This window comes from Sarcophilus harrisii, chromosome 3, assembly GCF_902635505.1.
Source record: "Sarcophilus harrisii chromosome 3, mSarHar1.11, whole genome shotgun sequence".
Lineage (NCBI taxonomy): Eukaryota > Metazoa > Chordata > Mammalia > Dasyuromorphia > Dasyuridae > Sarcophilus > Sarcophilus harrisii.
Genome location: NC_045428.1, coordinates 513,802,654 through 513,817,311, shown reverse-complemented (window position 1 = coordinate 513,817,311; position 14,658 = coordinate 513,802,654). Strand labels below are relative to the sequence as shown.

General features: G+C 36.6%; 1 protein-coding gene across 2 annotated transcripts in view; it reads right to left on the bottom strand.

Moving 5' to 3' along the window:
- HIKESHI (heat shock protein nuclear import factor hikeshi) overlaps positions 1-14,194 on the bottom strand; it is a 35,324-nt gene extending 21,130 nt beyond the window's left edge. Inside the window, exons 1-2 of one of the 2 annotated variants that reach the window (XM_003764595.3) lie at positions 13,912-14,194; positions 7,860-8,097 (exon numbers count right to left, since the gene is read on the bottom strand). In XM_003764595.3, coding sequence (XP_003764643.1) covers positions 7,860-8,097; positions 13,912-13,941 — 268 coding nt within the window. In that variant the 5' untranslated portion in view covers positions 13,942-14,194. Of the gene's footprint in view, positions 1-4,453; positions 4,471-7,859; positions 8,098-13,911 lie in introns of those variants that run through there. The other variant, XM_031961898.1, reaches the window with a different exon arrangement.
- Between the last annotated feature and the right edge of the window lie 464 nt (positions 14,195-14,658).

Genomic DNA, 14,658 nt, shown 5'->3' with positions numbered 1-14,658 from the left:
CTTCAAAATAGGGGAAGGGGGAGGGGAAAGGAGGGAGAAAAATTGGAACTCAAAATCTTGTAAAAAACAAAACCAGATACTAAAAATCTTCTTGAAATGTAAATGGGGAAAAAATAAAATAAAATAAAGCAGTAGGAAAAAAAAAAGTCCCCATGTACTCTAAATATTTATACTTTTTTTGTAATAGCTAAGAATTATAAAGAATATCTATCACATGGGAAATGTTCAAACAATTATGGCACGTGAATGTCATAGAATATCTGAGTTGTAAGAAACGATTTATGTGATAAAAACAGGCATAGAAAGATCTGGATGAACTGAAACAGAGTAAAGCAGACAGGAAAACAATGTATACAATATAACAGTAAATGGAAAAAACACATCAAGAAAACAAAAGTGGAACAAAAGTACAAAAATCAAGTGGGATTTGAATGAAGAGATAGAAGACACTATCAATTTACCCATTTATGGAGGTGAGAAGTCCACAGGTATTATAATACTGTATGTATTTTAGTGCTTTTTCTTCTTTTTTTGTTTTGTTTTGGCTGAGGCAATTGGAGTTAAGTGACTTGCCCACGGTTACACAGCCAGGTATTGTTAACTGTCTGAGGGCAAATTTGAACTCAGATCCTCCTGACTTCAGGGCTGGTGCTCTATCCATTACATCAACTAGATACCCCATTTTCAGGCTTTTTCAATGTATTTTAAGTTGGCCTTTTTCTTCTCTAAAAAATACTATCTGTCATAATGACTTTCTAGAAAGGAATTAGATACTATGGTTATGTAAAAAATGGAAAATACTATCTGCCAAGGGAAAATCAGAAACTTTATGAGCAAAACTACAAAACACTTTCCACACAAATTTAGTCTGATGTAACCAACTGGAAAAATATTAAATGCTCTTGGATTGGGTGAGCAAATATAATAAAGATGACAATACTACCACTACCTAAACTAATCTATTTATTTAGCGCTATACCAATCAGACTTCCCAAAAACTATTTTGATGACCTAGAAAAAATAACATCAAAGTTCATATGGAAAAACAAAAGGTCAAGAATTTCAAGGGAATTAATGAAAAAAAAATCAAATGAAGGTGGCTTAGCTGTACCAGATCTAAAATTATATTATAAAGCAGCGGTTACTAAAACCATCTGGTATTGGCTAAGAAATAGACTAGTTGATCAATGGAATAGGTTAGATTCAAAGGACAAAACAGCCAATAACTTTAATTATCTAGTGTTTGACAAACCCAAAGACCCTAGTTTTTGGGATAAGAATGCATTATTTGACAAAAATTACTGAGAAAACTGGAAATTAGTATGGCAGAAACTAGGCATTGACCCACACTTAATACCATACACCAAGATAAGGTCAAAATGGGTTCATGATCTAGGCATAAAGAATGAGATTATAAATAAATTGGAAGAGCATAAGATAGTTTACCTCTCAGACAGACCTGTGGAAGAGGAAGGAATTTATGACCAAAGAAGAACTAGAGATCACTATTGACTACAAAAAAGAAAATTTTGATTATATCAAATTGAAAAGTTTTTGTACAAACAAAACTAATGCAGGCAAGATAAGAAGGGAAACAATAAACTGGGAAAACATTTTTACAGTCAAAGGTTCTGATAAAGGACTCATTTCCAAAATATATAGAGAATTGACTCTAATTTATAAGAAATCAAGCCATTCTCCAATTGATAAATGGTCAAAGGATATGAACAGACAGTTTTCAGATGATGAAACTGAAACTATTACCACTCATATGAAAGAGTGTTCCAAATCACTATTGATCAGAGAAATGCAAATTAAGACAACTCTGAGATACCACTACACACCTGTCAGACTAGCTAGAATGACAGGGAAAGATAACACGGAATGTTGGAGGGGATGTGGGAAAACAGGGACACTGATACATTGTTGGTGGAGCTGTGAACACATCCAGCCATTCTGGAGAGCAATTTGGAACTATGCCCAAAAAGTTATCAAACTGTGCATACCCTTTGATCCAGCAGTGTTTCTACTGGGCTTATACCCCAAAGAGATACTAAAGAAGGGAAAGGGACCTGTATGTGCAAGAATGTTTGTAGTGGCTAGAAACTGGAAAATGAATGGATGCCCATCAATTGGAGAATGGTTAGGTAAATTGTGGTATATGAATGTTATGGAATATTATTGTTCTGTAAGAAATGACCAGCAGGATGAATACAGAAAGGATTGGCAAGACTTACATGAACTGATGCTGAGTGAAATGAGCAGAACCAGGAGATCATTATATATCTCAACAACGATACTGTATGAGGATGTATTCTGATAGAAGTGGATTTCTTTGACAAAGAGAAGATCTACCTCAGTTTCAATTGATCAAGGATGGACAGAAGCAGCTACACCCAAAGAAAGAACACTAGAAAATGAATGTAAACTGCTTGCATTTTTGTTCTTCTTCCTGGGTTATTTATACCTTTTGAATCCAATTCTCCCTGAGCAACAAGAGAACTGTTCGGTTCTGCACACATATATTGTATCCAAGATCTACTGTAACCTATTTAACATGTATAGGACTGCTTGCCAACTGGTGGAGGGGGTGGAGGGAGGGAGGGGAAAAATCGGAACAGAAGTGAGTGCAAGGGATAATGTTGTGAAAAATTACCCTGGCATGGGTTCTGTCAATAAAAAAGTTATTTAAAAAATAAAATTAAATTAATTTTTTTAAAAAAAGATAAAATTAAAATAAAATAATAAAAAATAAAAATAAAACAAAAAAGAAATAGAAAATATAAATTAAAACCAAATTTTAAAAAATAAAGATTAATGGTAAGGTAAGGTAAGATCTAGTCATTTCACATGACAAACAGAGGCATTTATTTTTGACCCTGGAGCTTATTAAATAGGGAGTGAAAAGAGCAAACTGCTGCTTTAGAAAAATCTCCTTTGTAACTGAGTAGAGAGTATGAAGAGAGGAGAGACTTGGGGCAGGGAAAACAAATAAAAGGTTATTATATTAGTACAAGCCAGAGGGAGCTAAGAAAGAAAGAAGGGGGGAAGAAAAGGAGGAAAAAAGGGAGGAAGGGAAGGAAAAAGGGAAGGAAGGAAGACAAAAGAGAGGGAGGAAGTTGAGGCAAATAAGTTACTTGTGCCTGTGGTGAAATTCCTCAAAATTTTGTCTAAATAACAATCTAGCAAAAAAAAGCATGGACCTGGTTTTGAATACCAATCCTACTACTTTCTAGTTTGACACTGACCAAGTCATTTAACCCTGTTCCTAGACATCATACATCACAGAAGGTTACTATGAGAATCAAATCAAACTACATTATGTACCAACTTTCCTATAAATGGTATAATACTGATCTAAAATAAGTTGCTATTACTATTAGTTTTTCTAAATAAAATTTTTAACTATATAGTAGTCATCTTTGATTCCCTCTACCCTTTATCCACCAAATTTGTGTTTTTTGTTCCTTTGTTTTATTCCTCAAACTTAACCTTTTTTTTTACAGTTTCAGAGATAGCATACCATTCCAAATTGAAATATGATCCCTATATTATTGCAATATTCTATCAAGCAGGCATTCCTGTCACCAACCTCTTCTTTCTCTCTAACACAGAGAAGAAAAATACATTTCTTAAATGTTTAGACCATATAATTCTCTATATCAGTATTTCATAGTAATCTCCCAGACTCAAAATTCAGAACTTGCTATAAGGGCCTCCTTTCATACTTAATAGTAATCTTTTGGGCATTTCAGTCCAATTTGTGATATTAAATTAATTCACATTTTTTAAACACCTACTGCATGCTAAATGATAGGAATACAATGAGAAAATCAAAACTACTTTTCATCAAAGATGTTACATTCTTTAGTGGGAAACGCTGTTCAGTTGTGTCCAACTTATTATGACCCTATGGCTCATAACACACCAGGCCTTTCTGTCCTCCCCTCTCTCTCAAATCTATCCAAGTTCATATTTGTTCTTTCCATGATACTTCATTCTCATCCTCTGTCATCCCCTTTTTCTTTTGCCTTTAATCTTTCCCAACATCAAGGGTTTTTCCCAATGAGCCCTGTCTTCTCATAATGTGACCAAAATATTTAAGCTTCAGCATCAATATTTGACTACCAAATGAGTAGTTTGAACTGTTGACTGTTAAGGCCTCCTTGCTGTCCAAAGTACTCCCAAAAGTTTCCTCTAGCACCAATATTCTAAAATCTGACTTTGCTTTAATTCAGATTTTCTTAGAGTCCAACTCTCATAATATACATTCTACTGGAAAAACCATAGCTTTGATTACAGTGACTTTTGTCAAGGTAATATCTGTTTTTTAGTATATTATCCAGTTGCCATAGTTTTCCTTCCCAGGAGCTAGTTTCTTTTAATTTCATGACTACAGATGCTGTCTGCAGTGAACTTTGAGCCCAAAAATATAAAATATGACATTGCTTACATTTCTTCTCCTTCGATTTGCCAGGAAGTGATGGGACCATTGGCCAAGATCTTAGGTTTTTTTAAAGTTTAACTTCAAGCTAGCTTTTACATTCTCCTCTTTCATCCTTAACAAGAAGCTTCTTAATTCTTCTTCACTTTCTGCCATCAGAGGGTACTGTCTGCATATCTGAGAATAGATATTTCTCCCAGCAACCTTAATTCCAGCTTTTGATTCATCCAGCCTGGTGTTTCACATGATGTATTCTGCATATAAGTTAAATAAGGTGAGGAGAAGGAACATTGATAATGAAATTGACACACGCATTGCCAGAGCTAGCTCAGTGTTTGGTAGGCTCTGACAGAAAGTCTGGGGGAGGAGAAGCATTATACTGACGACCAAACTGATGGTCTACAAAGCTGTTGTGCTGACCTCATTTTGTATGCCTGTGAAATCTGGACAGCATACCACTGCCATGTCAGTAAAATGAATTGCTTCCATTTGAATTGTCTTAGGAAGATCACTTGGCAGGGTAAGATACCAGACACTGAGGTCCTTTCTCAAACTAAACTGCCAACCATTCCAACTCTGCTGCAGAGAGCACAACTCTTGGGTTGGCCACATTGTATGAGTGTCAACTATATGCTTGCCAAAAATATTATTTGGAGAACTCAGGGCAAATATTCACAAGATGGTCAGAAAAAACAATACAAGGACACTCTCAAGGTCTCTCTTAAGAATGTTAGAACTGATTGTATGACTTGGGAAACTTTGGCACAAGACCACCCAGCATGATCAGAAAAGGTGCTACATTCTATGTGCAAAACAAAATTGAATTAACTCAGATGAAATGCTAGATGCACAAAGTTAGAGAGTTCATCCCAAATGTTCAAAAAGCCTATTTGTGTCCAACCTGTGGCAGAGCATTCCGAACTCATGCTGGTCTGATCAGCTATAGTCAGACACAACTGTAACTTGATTCTAACGTAAGTGAAGTCAATTGGTCCTCTTCAAGAACAATGGACAACCAACCAAATAAGGTTGACAATATAGTGCCTTATCTTACTCTTTTTCCAATATTAAACCAATGGGTTGGTCCATGTTTAATTCTGCTTCCACATAGGTTTCTCAGGAGACAAGTAAGATTATCTAATATTCCCATTTCTTTGAGGACTTGCCTTATTTTATTGTATAATTCTTTTATGTCATCTTACCACATCTTCATCATCTTCTGAAGCCTATAAGTCAAAAATTACAAATACACATATACTACGACCAGCAATTGAGTAACAGGCAGATTTTGCTGCCTAGACTTTAATGTCAATTCCCCAAAATATTTGCCCACACTGATAGCCTTGGCTGAATTCAGCTAATGTACAAAATATACAGAGCATACAAAACTAGAAATGACATTATAAGCCTTCAAAGTATAAATAAAATACAAATTCACCCAAATTAATTTTTAATATACTATTTCCAATTTCAAATATTGAGTTTGCCCTTTTATCAGATATTTGAGGCTAAGCATTTACTCCCCTTTTAAGAAAATTTATATACTTCAAGCCACTGGAAGACAATTTTATGTTCCTGTTTTATTTCTACCTATCACTGAACAAAACTTAGAATAGGAAGTTTTGTTCCTGGAAGAAAGCAAAAGCCTCTAATCATATTACAACAGAAACAATACTGTGGAGATAATTTAGAGGAAAAGACAAAAATAATTTTCCTCTCATCTATCATTATTTAAATTAAAATGGCAACCTAAATTTTTACTTCACTAAACAAGTTTCTGGGAAACACAATTTTAAGTAATAATAAAAACAGATCCCAGTGCAAAACAATAGCTGAAAGCAAAATTACAATTATCTATTGATTTAATTAATTTGGACTAAATTTTCTTCAGATTAGCTGAAAAATTATCATAAGTATGTCTGACCTCATATTGCTCTACATCCTCATCTAGTTATCAAAGGAAAACAGGCAAAAGATGAAAGATGGCCCTTTTTGTGATTTAGAATTCTTCCAAATTTCTGAGATACAGAGGACAAAGGGAGAGAGAATAGAAAGATCTTGATATTAAAATACCTGAACGTTGGAGTTTGTGGAAAGAGGAGGGAGAAAAAGAGATATACTACCTCATACTAAAGTTTCCGAACAAGACAGGATAAGGGGGAAGAGAAGTGCTGATTGTAAAATTGCTAAGTAAAGGCAGAAAGGGGGAAAATATTTCTACTTTCAATACCCTGGGGTCTTAGGATACAGATAAACTGCTAAAGATATAAATGATGATTAGCCTAGAAAAAAGAAAAAACTGTGTATTCAAATATCTGAAGGGGTATCATGGGATATCAGGTGGAATTTGATTCATATTGCATAGATCCAAATGTCAGAAATCAGATCAAATAATGCAAATTAGAAAGAGGCAAACATAGGCTTGAAATAAGTAAAACTCCTAAAAATTAGAGCCATGCAAGAAAAGTGGAGTGGGTCACACTGAAAAGTAGAAGGTTACCATTCACTTGAGGTCTTCAAGCAAAGACTGCATGAATATTGGTTGATAGTGTTGTGAAAGGGATATTTTCTCAGGTACTCTCTGTAGATTAACAAGTCTCTGAGTCTCTTTCATCTCCGAATTCTGTGCCTTTTGTTGGGGAAAAAATGTATCTGGCTAGGCTACAAAGTTTTCTATATTCATGTACAAATACACACACAAACTCACAAATCATATTCAACACTATATAATGATTATGCTGTTATTATTTTCATGAATGAACATCAAAAAGACTGATATCTGATCAGTAATATTCCCAAAACTGAATACAAACATTGAGCCTATAAAAATACTCATTCCTATTCCTCAGGAAAACTTTCATTTTCAGCTCTCTAGGATTTAGAAGATATTTGGGAAATCCAGAAATTTTCATACTGAACAAGTAAATGACCTGCCACAGTACAGGAGCTTTGTGCTCTTCTCAGGGGTTAACAGTCCATCAGAAGTCAGGAACCATAAACTCAAGTTCCAGCTTTGTCACTAATTTTTAGTATGACCTTGGGCAAGTTACAATCTTCCTAAGCTTGATTATTCACATGCAAACCAAAAGTAATGAAATGTATTATTCTTTTTTTTATTGACTGATTATCTTCTCCAGCATTTGCCATTTTCAGGATTGATAATGGGATGTTTCAAGATTATAGGAAACTTAACTTTGCAGTCTGACATGGAGTTGTCATTGTATCTCATCTCAGTTTAATCTCCTATCTCAGAAACCAACAATTTATATTGTGAAGTACTAAATGCCTGGTTTACCTTTTGATTTTTTCCCAATCTGTTTATTAAAATACCACTAAAAGAGGGAACTTCTTTAAAGTCATACAATGTTTAAGAAAGAATATGAAATATTTAAATGTAGAATTGTATAAAGCTTACCATATTTAAGACCTGAAATTTTGAAGATGGCACTTGGTTTCCCATTCGTGACAAACCCCAAGAGTTGCCATACTGGCATTCCACTTGAATCAGGATATGAAAAGTAGACAGATCCTCCCATGCCATCAGGAAATGGGACTGTTCCCAGCATAAACACCACGACATGGTTGATACTTTGATAATCAGGTAAGTCAAATACAAATTTATCCTCTGCCACTTGCTGTGCAACTGTTTGCACCTAGAAAATAAAAAATTCTCAGATGAAAAAGTCTGTGAGCTTCTGGAACCCTTAACTATTCAATGCAACACAATTAACTGTGTCACCAGGCATAGTCACAGCCAAAATCTTCTGGCCAGTTTAGCATTCAGATAATAGTTACCATATATGTTATATATGGATAAGCAATTTTCAAAGAATTATAACAAAATAAAAACATATTTAACACTAAAACTGCTCACTCCCACAAAAATGTCTCTTTTAACACCAATTTTCTTCCAATGACGCTATCATAAATTGCCACAATCGCCAAAGAATCAAAATCACATATAATGCATCTTTTTCTGGTAGATGTAGAATAACTTGTGAGAGAAATAATCAACAACATCAAAAACATGTATGACCAGAAATGGAACAAGACTGAGACATAACAAATGGACAAGCAGAATGCTAGGTTGGTACCCTACCCCCAGATAGTAAAAGAATTTGAAGAAACACAACTCTCTCCCCAGCATAAAGAGCAGATCCTCTACAGAGAATTTATGAGATCATCTGGATAAGAATCACACAGCTATGATGCCACAGGAGATTATAATCTGTTATCAATTGAAGAATTGCCCACTATACCAACTATAAAATATTTTGATACTATTAAGAAACAATCTTTATAAATTTTAAGAAACCCATACATAAAGACAGCATAGTAGTCTCCAACCATCCACTCAAAACCAAAATCAAATTGTCAATTATTAGTTTCTAGATGTTCTACTTAAATTCAAATATTTTAAGATCAACTAATACTGTTTAAGGAAGTTATTTGATAGTCTGGTCATCAAAAACTTAGATGGGGGGGGGGGGGAGGGAAGCAATGATAAAATATAAAAATACCAGTTTTACAATCTGATGATTCCTGAATCTAGCTTTGCCACTTACTAGCCATGTAACTCTGAACAAATCATTCTGAGTTTCATTTTTCCATCTATAAAAAGTTGATAATACCTAACTCAAAGGGTTGTGCTAAATATCATTTATCAAATGTCATAAATTTAGCAAAGTAGTATTATTTTATACATTATAAATATATAATTATATATTATAAAATTTGCAAAGTATCATTAATTTGACATTCCATTATTTCATGAGTATGGGGACTCCTTCCCTATATTCTTATTATCCCCAGATGCTTATTCTAACCTTCTGGCATTTTAATAGGTTTTCAGAAGTTGTTATTATTATTTTTTTAAAATACCATGTAGTCAGCTCTTCAGTAATAAGCCTCAGTGAACTCAGTAGATCTTCCAGCAACAACCATCAATGAGTATTAACAAGTCATTCCAAAGTTCTACACTGCACTCAGCATTTGCCAGGTACTGTGCTGGGTGCTAGAGCAACAGAGACCACCCCTCCCCACCATAAAAGTCCCTTCCATGAAAAAGCTTATATTTAATTAGGAGGAAACAGTATATACAAAGATGAGTAAATAAATACAAAGCAATTTCAGAATGTTGTGAGGAAATAAAACTTATGAGGAAAGCAGGAAAGACTTTTTACTAAAGTGGCACTTAAGTAGTACCTTGAAGGGAGCTAAATGTTCCAAGGCTGAGATGAGAAAGAAGGGCAATCCAAGTCTAAGGGACAGTGAAGATAAAGGCAAAGAGACAGAAAATGGAATGTTATGTATAGCATAACATAAAACATGACAGGAATTAGAGAAAGATGTTATTAGTTTAGAAAGATAGGTTGGAAGTAGATTACTTTTAAATAGAAAAAAAAAAATTATAGTTTACCCAAGAGGCAGGAGAGAGCAACAGAAGCTTCATGAGCAGGAAAGTGACATGGCATATTAATTTTATAATTAATTTGGCAAATGTATTGAGAAGAGAAACATATAATGGAGAAGAGAGAATAAATGCAAAGAGATCAACTGGGAAAGTACTAAAATAGTCCAGACAAAAAAGAGAATTAGAAGGCTTGAGTTAGACAGAAGTAGCTGTTTGAATAAAGAGAAAGGGATAGGTGTGAAATGCTCTGGAGATAGAAAAGTTGTTTGTCCTTCATTCTCAGAGAGGACCAGTGATATCTGGAGGTTGAGCTCTTGACTTGCAAGTGAACTGTATTTAAGTGACTGAGGTTGTGCCCTTTCTTCTTCGGAGCCATCTGGGCCCACTGGTAAGATATAGATCAGGACAGCTGGAGATGGCCCTGGATGCAGTGGGAGACCTTGGTCTTTTTAAGCCAAGATCTTTCCCAGGTCTCAGCTTATGTGAGGCAATACCCACTTAGTAATTAAAGAATAGATAATATTTGAGGCAAAAGATGACCCAATTTGACTTCCTAAAAGAATCAGTCTGGAAGGGAAGACCCACAGAGTTTCTGGCAAGTACAGAACCGATTTCTATTTACATTCACTCGGAGTCATCAAAGCCCAGTGAGCAAAAGAGGCTCAGGGAGGGTCCAATTATTGGCCAATTAATGAGAGTCAAGTAGAAATGACAAGATTTGGCAAATTCCAGGTTATAATGAGGGTGGGAGAATGATATAGTCAGGCCTCCTGAGTTGTAAACATGGGTGATGGCAGAAACCGAGGACTCAAAAAAAGGCTGGGTTTGGAGGAAAGTTTTGGATACATCGAATCTAAAATGTCTATTACATCTATCAGGAAATTATTGTTACATGATTACAGGCCAAAAAAGAGATGAAAATTGGGTGTACATATTTGGAAGTCATCTGCATAGAGATGGGAGCTAATGAGATTACTAAGAATAAAGGGAGACCAAGGTAAACATTAGGCATACCAACATATAAGGTCCAGGGCATGGATAACAATACTGCAGAAAAGACTAAGAAGTGCTGGATAGGCACATAAATGGACCAGGATTGAAAAATACCATTAAAAAATTAACAAATAAAAACACTGTAAGAAAAGAATATCCTGGAAGAAGGTATTATCAAATTCTGCAGAAAATGAACACTTGAAAGGACACAGATTTAGCAACAAAGATCACTGGAGACCTTGCACAATCTTGTAAAAAGTTAGTTTTAAAGGAATGAAAAACATTTGAGTTAAAAAGTGGATGCAATAAAGGTAGATAATTTTTTATAGTACTTTGGCTATGAAAGGAAAAGACATATGTGATTATAGCTTGAGGTGACAGTGAACCCAAGTGAATATTTACAAAGGGGATAGAAGCTTTAGGTACAAAGAATGGAAGAGGGAATGACCAAAGGAGTAAATAATTTCCTGCAGCAGGGAAGAAGTGGGATCAAAAATAGCATATTTTTGCTGAAAAGAAATTTGTTGAAATGACAAATGGATTTGAGGCATAGAATTGAGGCTAGTGAAAGGAAGAAAGCCTGATTTCTTTTTTTTTTAAAGTATGAAGCAAGGTCCTAAGAAGACTTGAGGAGGGGATACTGAAAGTTCTTTGAGCAAACAAGATCTGGAGTTATGGGAGTACTGTAGAGAGTTGATATAATCAGGAAAGAGTAAACTTCTAAGTTGCCAATAGCCCAAGTCACTGAATACAACGGCTTCTTCCCACATTCAGCAGCACTGGAACAGAAGTGGAGAAAGCTGATCATGGGAATAATCTAAAGTTGAGATTTTGGAAAGGGATAAACTTGGGCAGGAAAAAGAGAAAGAGATCCAAGGTAACTGATAGTAGAAAATAGGGTGGGTGCTGTTTCATTCATCTGACTACCACTACTAGGAACCTAGTAGGTACTTAATAAATGCTTGATTGATTCACAGCACCAACATGTAACATGAAGAAAATGAGACTGGGCAAAGATGTACTTGGGAATGCAAAGCAGGTGATATGCTTGGAACTGATATTGAGAATAGAGAATAAATTTACAAAGGAAAACAATAACAGAAAGGACAGGAAATTAAATTTCAGACAAAGTTTTTCTACTGTGATAAAATCTGTCAGATCATGTACTCTTCTACAAACCCTTTTAGAATCCAGTCACCTGAATGCCACAATGAAGTATCTGAGCAGGATTTCAGTACAAGATTATATCCTAAAGAAATTATCTAATTCTGAAAAGAATGTCAATTCTATCAGAATTTATTGTTCTTCTCCTCCCCAAATGTTGTATTTACTCATCCATAGTTCCTTGAGGATAAACAGTAAAGTATTAATTTGTATTTCCCCAGTATCAAAGAGTAGGACCTTAATTAAGTTATTAATGACTTGGCTCTGGGGTAGTCCATAGAATACAATATGTAGAGCTTAGAAGATCTGGAATATCTGAGACACACATAGGCTAGAAGACTATGGACAAATCACTTAACTTGTAGGAACTTCAATTTCCTTATCTCTAAAATGCAGATAACACCAGTATGGGTAGGCTCAAAGGGGGCAAAGATATGTGAGTGCTTTGCACACTTTCAAAGGTAAAAAATTTCAATCATCATTATTATAGATGTCCCATATTGAAATAGGACTTCAGCCTTATTTATCCCCTTTTTAAAAAAATCAAGTTTACACCACCATTCTGTTCAAAGTACTATAATTTCTAAAAGAGGAAGGAAATAAGAATGTGTAAGCTATTATTATATGCCAGGTTCCACTTACAAATCCCATTTAATCCTCAAAACAACCCTGAAAGATAAGTATCATTTCCCCCATATTACAACTGAAGAAAGTGAAGCTCAGAGATGTTAAGGTTGGATTTGAATTCGGGTCCTCCCTGACTCTAAGTCCAACACTGCCTCACTGAACTAAAGTGAAGCAGTAAAATTTTCTATCTTCTTAAACTACAAGGCCCGGATCTTAAAAATATTAGACTGACACAGAGCATTCTTTTTTTTTTATCCATAAATACAGATAATCTTTTGAAAATTTTTCAATACAATTTTGATGATCAATTGATACATGACACAGAGCATTTTTTTAAATCCATAAATACAGATAATCTTTTGAAAATTTTTCAATACAATTTTGATGATCAATTGATACGACACAGAGCATTTTTTTTAATCCATAAATACAGATAATCTTTTGAAAATTTTTTCAATACAATTTTGATGATCAATTGATACATTTGGCCCTTCTAGTGTTAATTTATAATATTTTTAGTTATTTTGATAACTATTTCAATGTCATTTCAACACCATTTCCTTTATAATGCCATATATTTGTATTTAAGAACAACCTGAGGTGATCACAGGTTTTCCAGATTGTCAAGGTGGGGAAAAGGGAGGGTTTATGACACAGAACAGTCTGTAGCTCATCTGTCTAACCAATCTCCCGTTTTAGAGACTCGGAAGATCAGAGGTGAAAGGGTTTATCCATCCGCAACCCGTAATCCAAGAGCATTAAGCGCCTACTCCTCACGTGGCAGGCGCCGTGCTAGGCAGGCGGAGGGCCACAAGAGGAGGAAGGGAAGGACTCCCCAGCTCCTGTGTGGTTATACCCGCAGAGCTGCTCAGGCTCCCCCGCGACGCGCGCGGAAGCGGAGGGGTAAGGCAGGGACGCGAGAATGACAGCGCTAGGGGCGGCTGTGGGCGGGTACATCTGCGCCCGCATCCCTTCTCAGGCAGCGAACCCTCCTGACAACATAAACCTGGTACTTACAGGGCCTCACACAAAGTGCGGAACGCGCCACCCATGATACATAAAACACACCACACATGCGCACATTCACACGAGACGCACATTAAATACATGGATCCCCATTCCGCGTTACACTCCCTACATGATCCCGCGCGGGGCGCACACACACATCTTTTGTCCCGGACCATTCCTCCTCTTCCCCAAGGGAGGCTCCCTCCGGCTCGCCGCCGCCCCGCCCACCCCCGTTGCCCCTCTACCAGTTCCAGTCCCTTACCAGCCTCCCGGCCACCAGACAGCCGAACATGGCGGCAGAGGCGGCTCCTCCCCGGAACGGGAGCGAAACAAGCCCCAGGAGATCGGCAAAGGCGGTGACGGCGGCGGCGGCGGCGGCAGCTGCAAGGGCCGCAAAGCCCGCGACGCTCTCTCTCGCAGGAAGTTTCCAGAAAGCGCAGCCAACCTCCCAGCCGGCGAGCTACATAGCTATCAAGCCGACCCGCTGAGGCGGTGTCTGACCTGCAACCTCTGACCTACGCTCGTAGCCCCCGCCCCTTACCCAGCTGGGGCCAAGCGCTTCCGGGGACGGGGCCAGACTCCGCGTAGGTGCCGAAGAAAAGCAAATGCGAGAACGCCCACGCAGAGAGACGTAAGACACACACAAGACACACACACAGAAACATACACGGACAAAGGAAAAGAGAGAACATAGATACAAACGCACCCGTATGGGAAACTACAAATCCCAGCATGCAGTTTTCCCGTACTCCCCGGCAGCGGAGGCAATGCATGCTGGGATTCGTATTGTAGAAAATAAGTGGTACCCGTATCCTCGTCTTGAAATCCCGGGGTACGAAGAGATTCTCGGCTTTGTAGCTCATCTCCAGGATATTTTAAATCTATTCCGTGTCATGAACTTATTTGGCAGTTAGATGGAGCTTATAGATACCTCCAACAAACGTTTTAAAATATTTATAAGGCAAAGAAATCAATTATATCGGCAATTAAAAAAAATTTAAGAACTTCA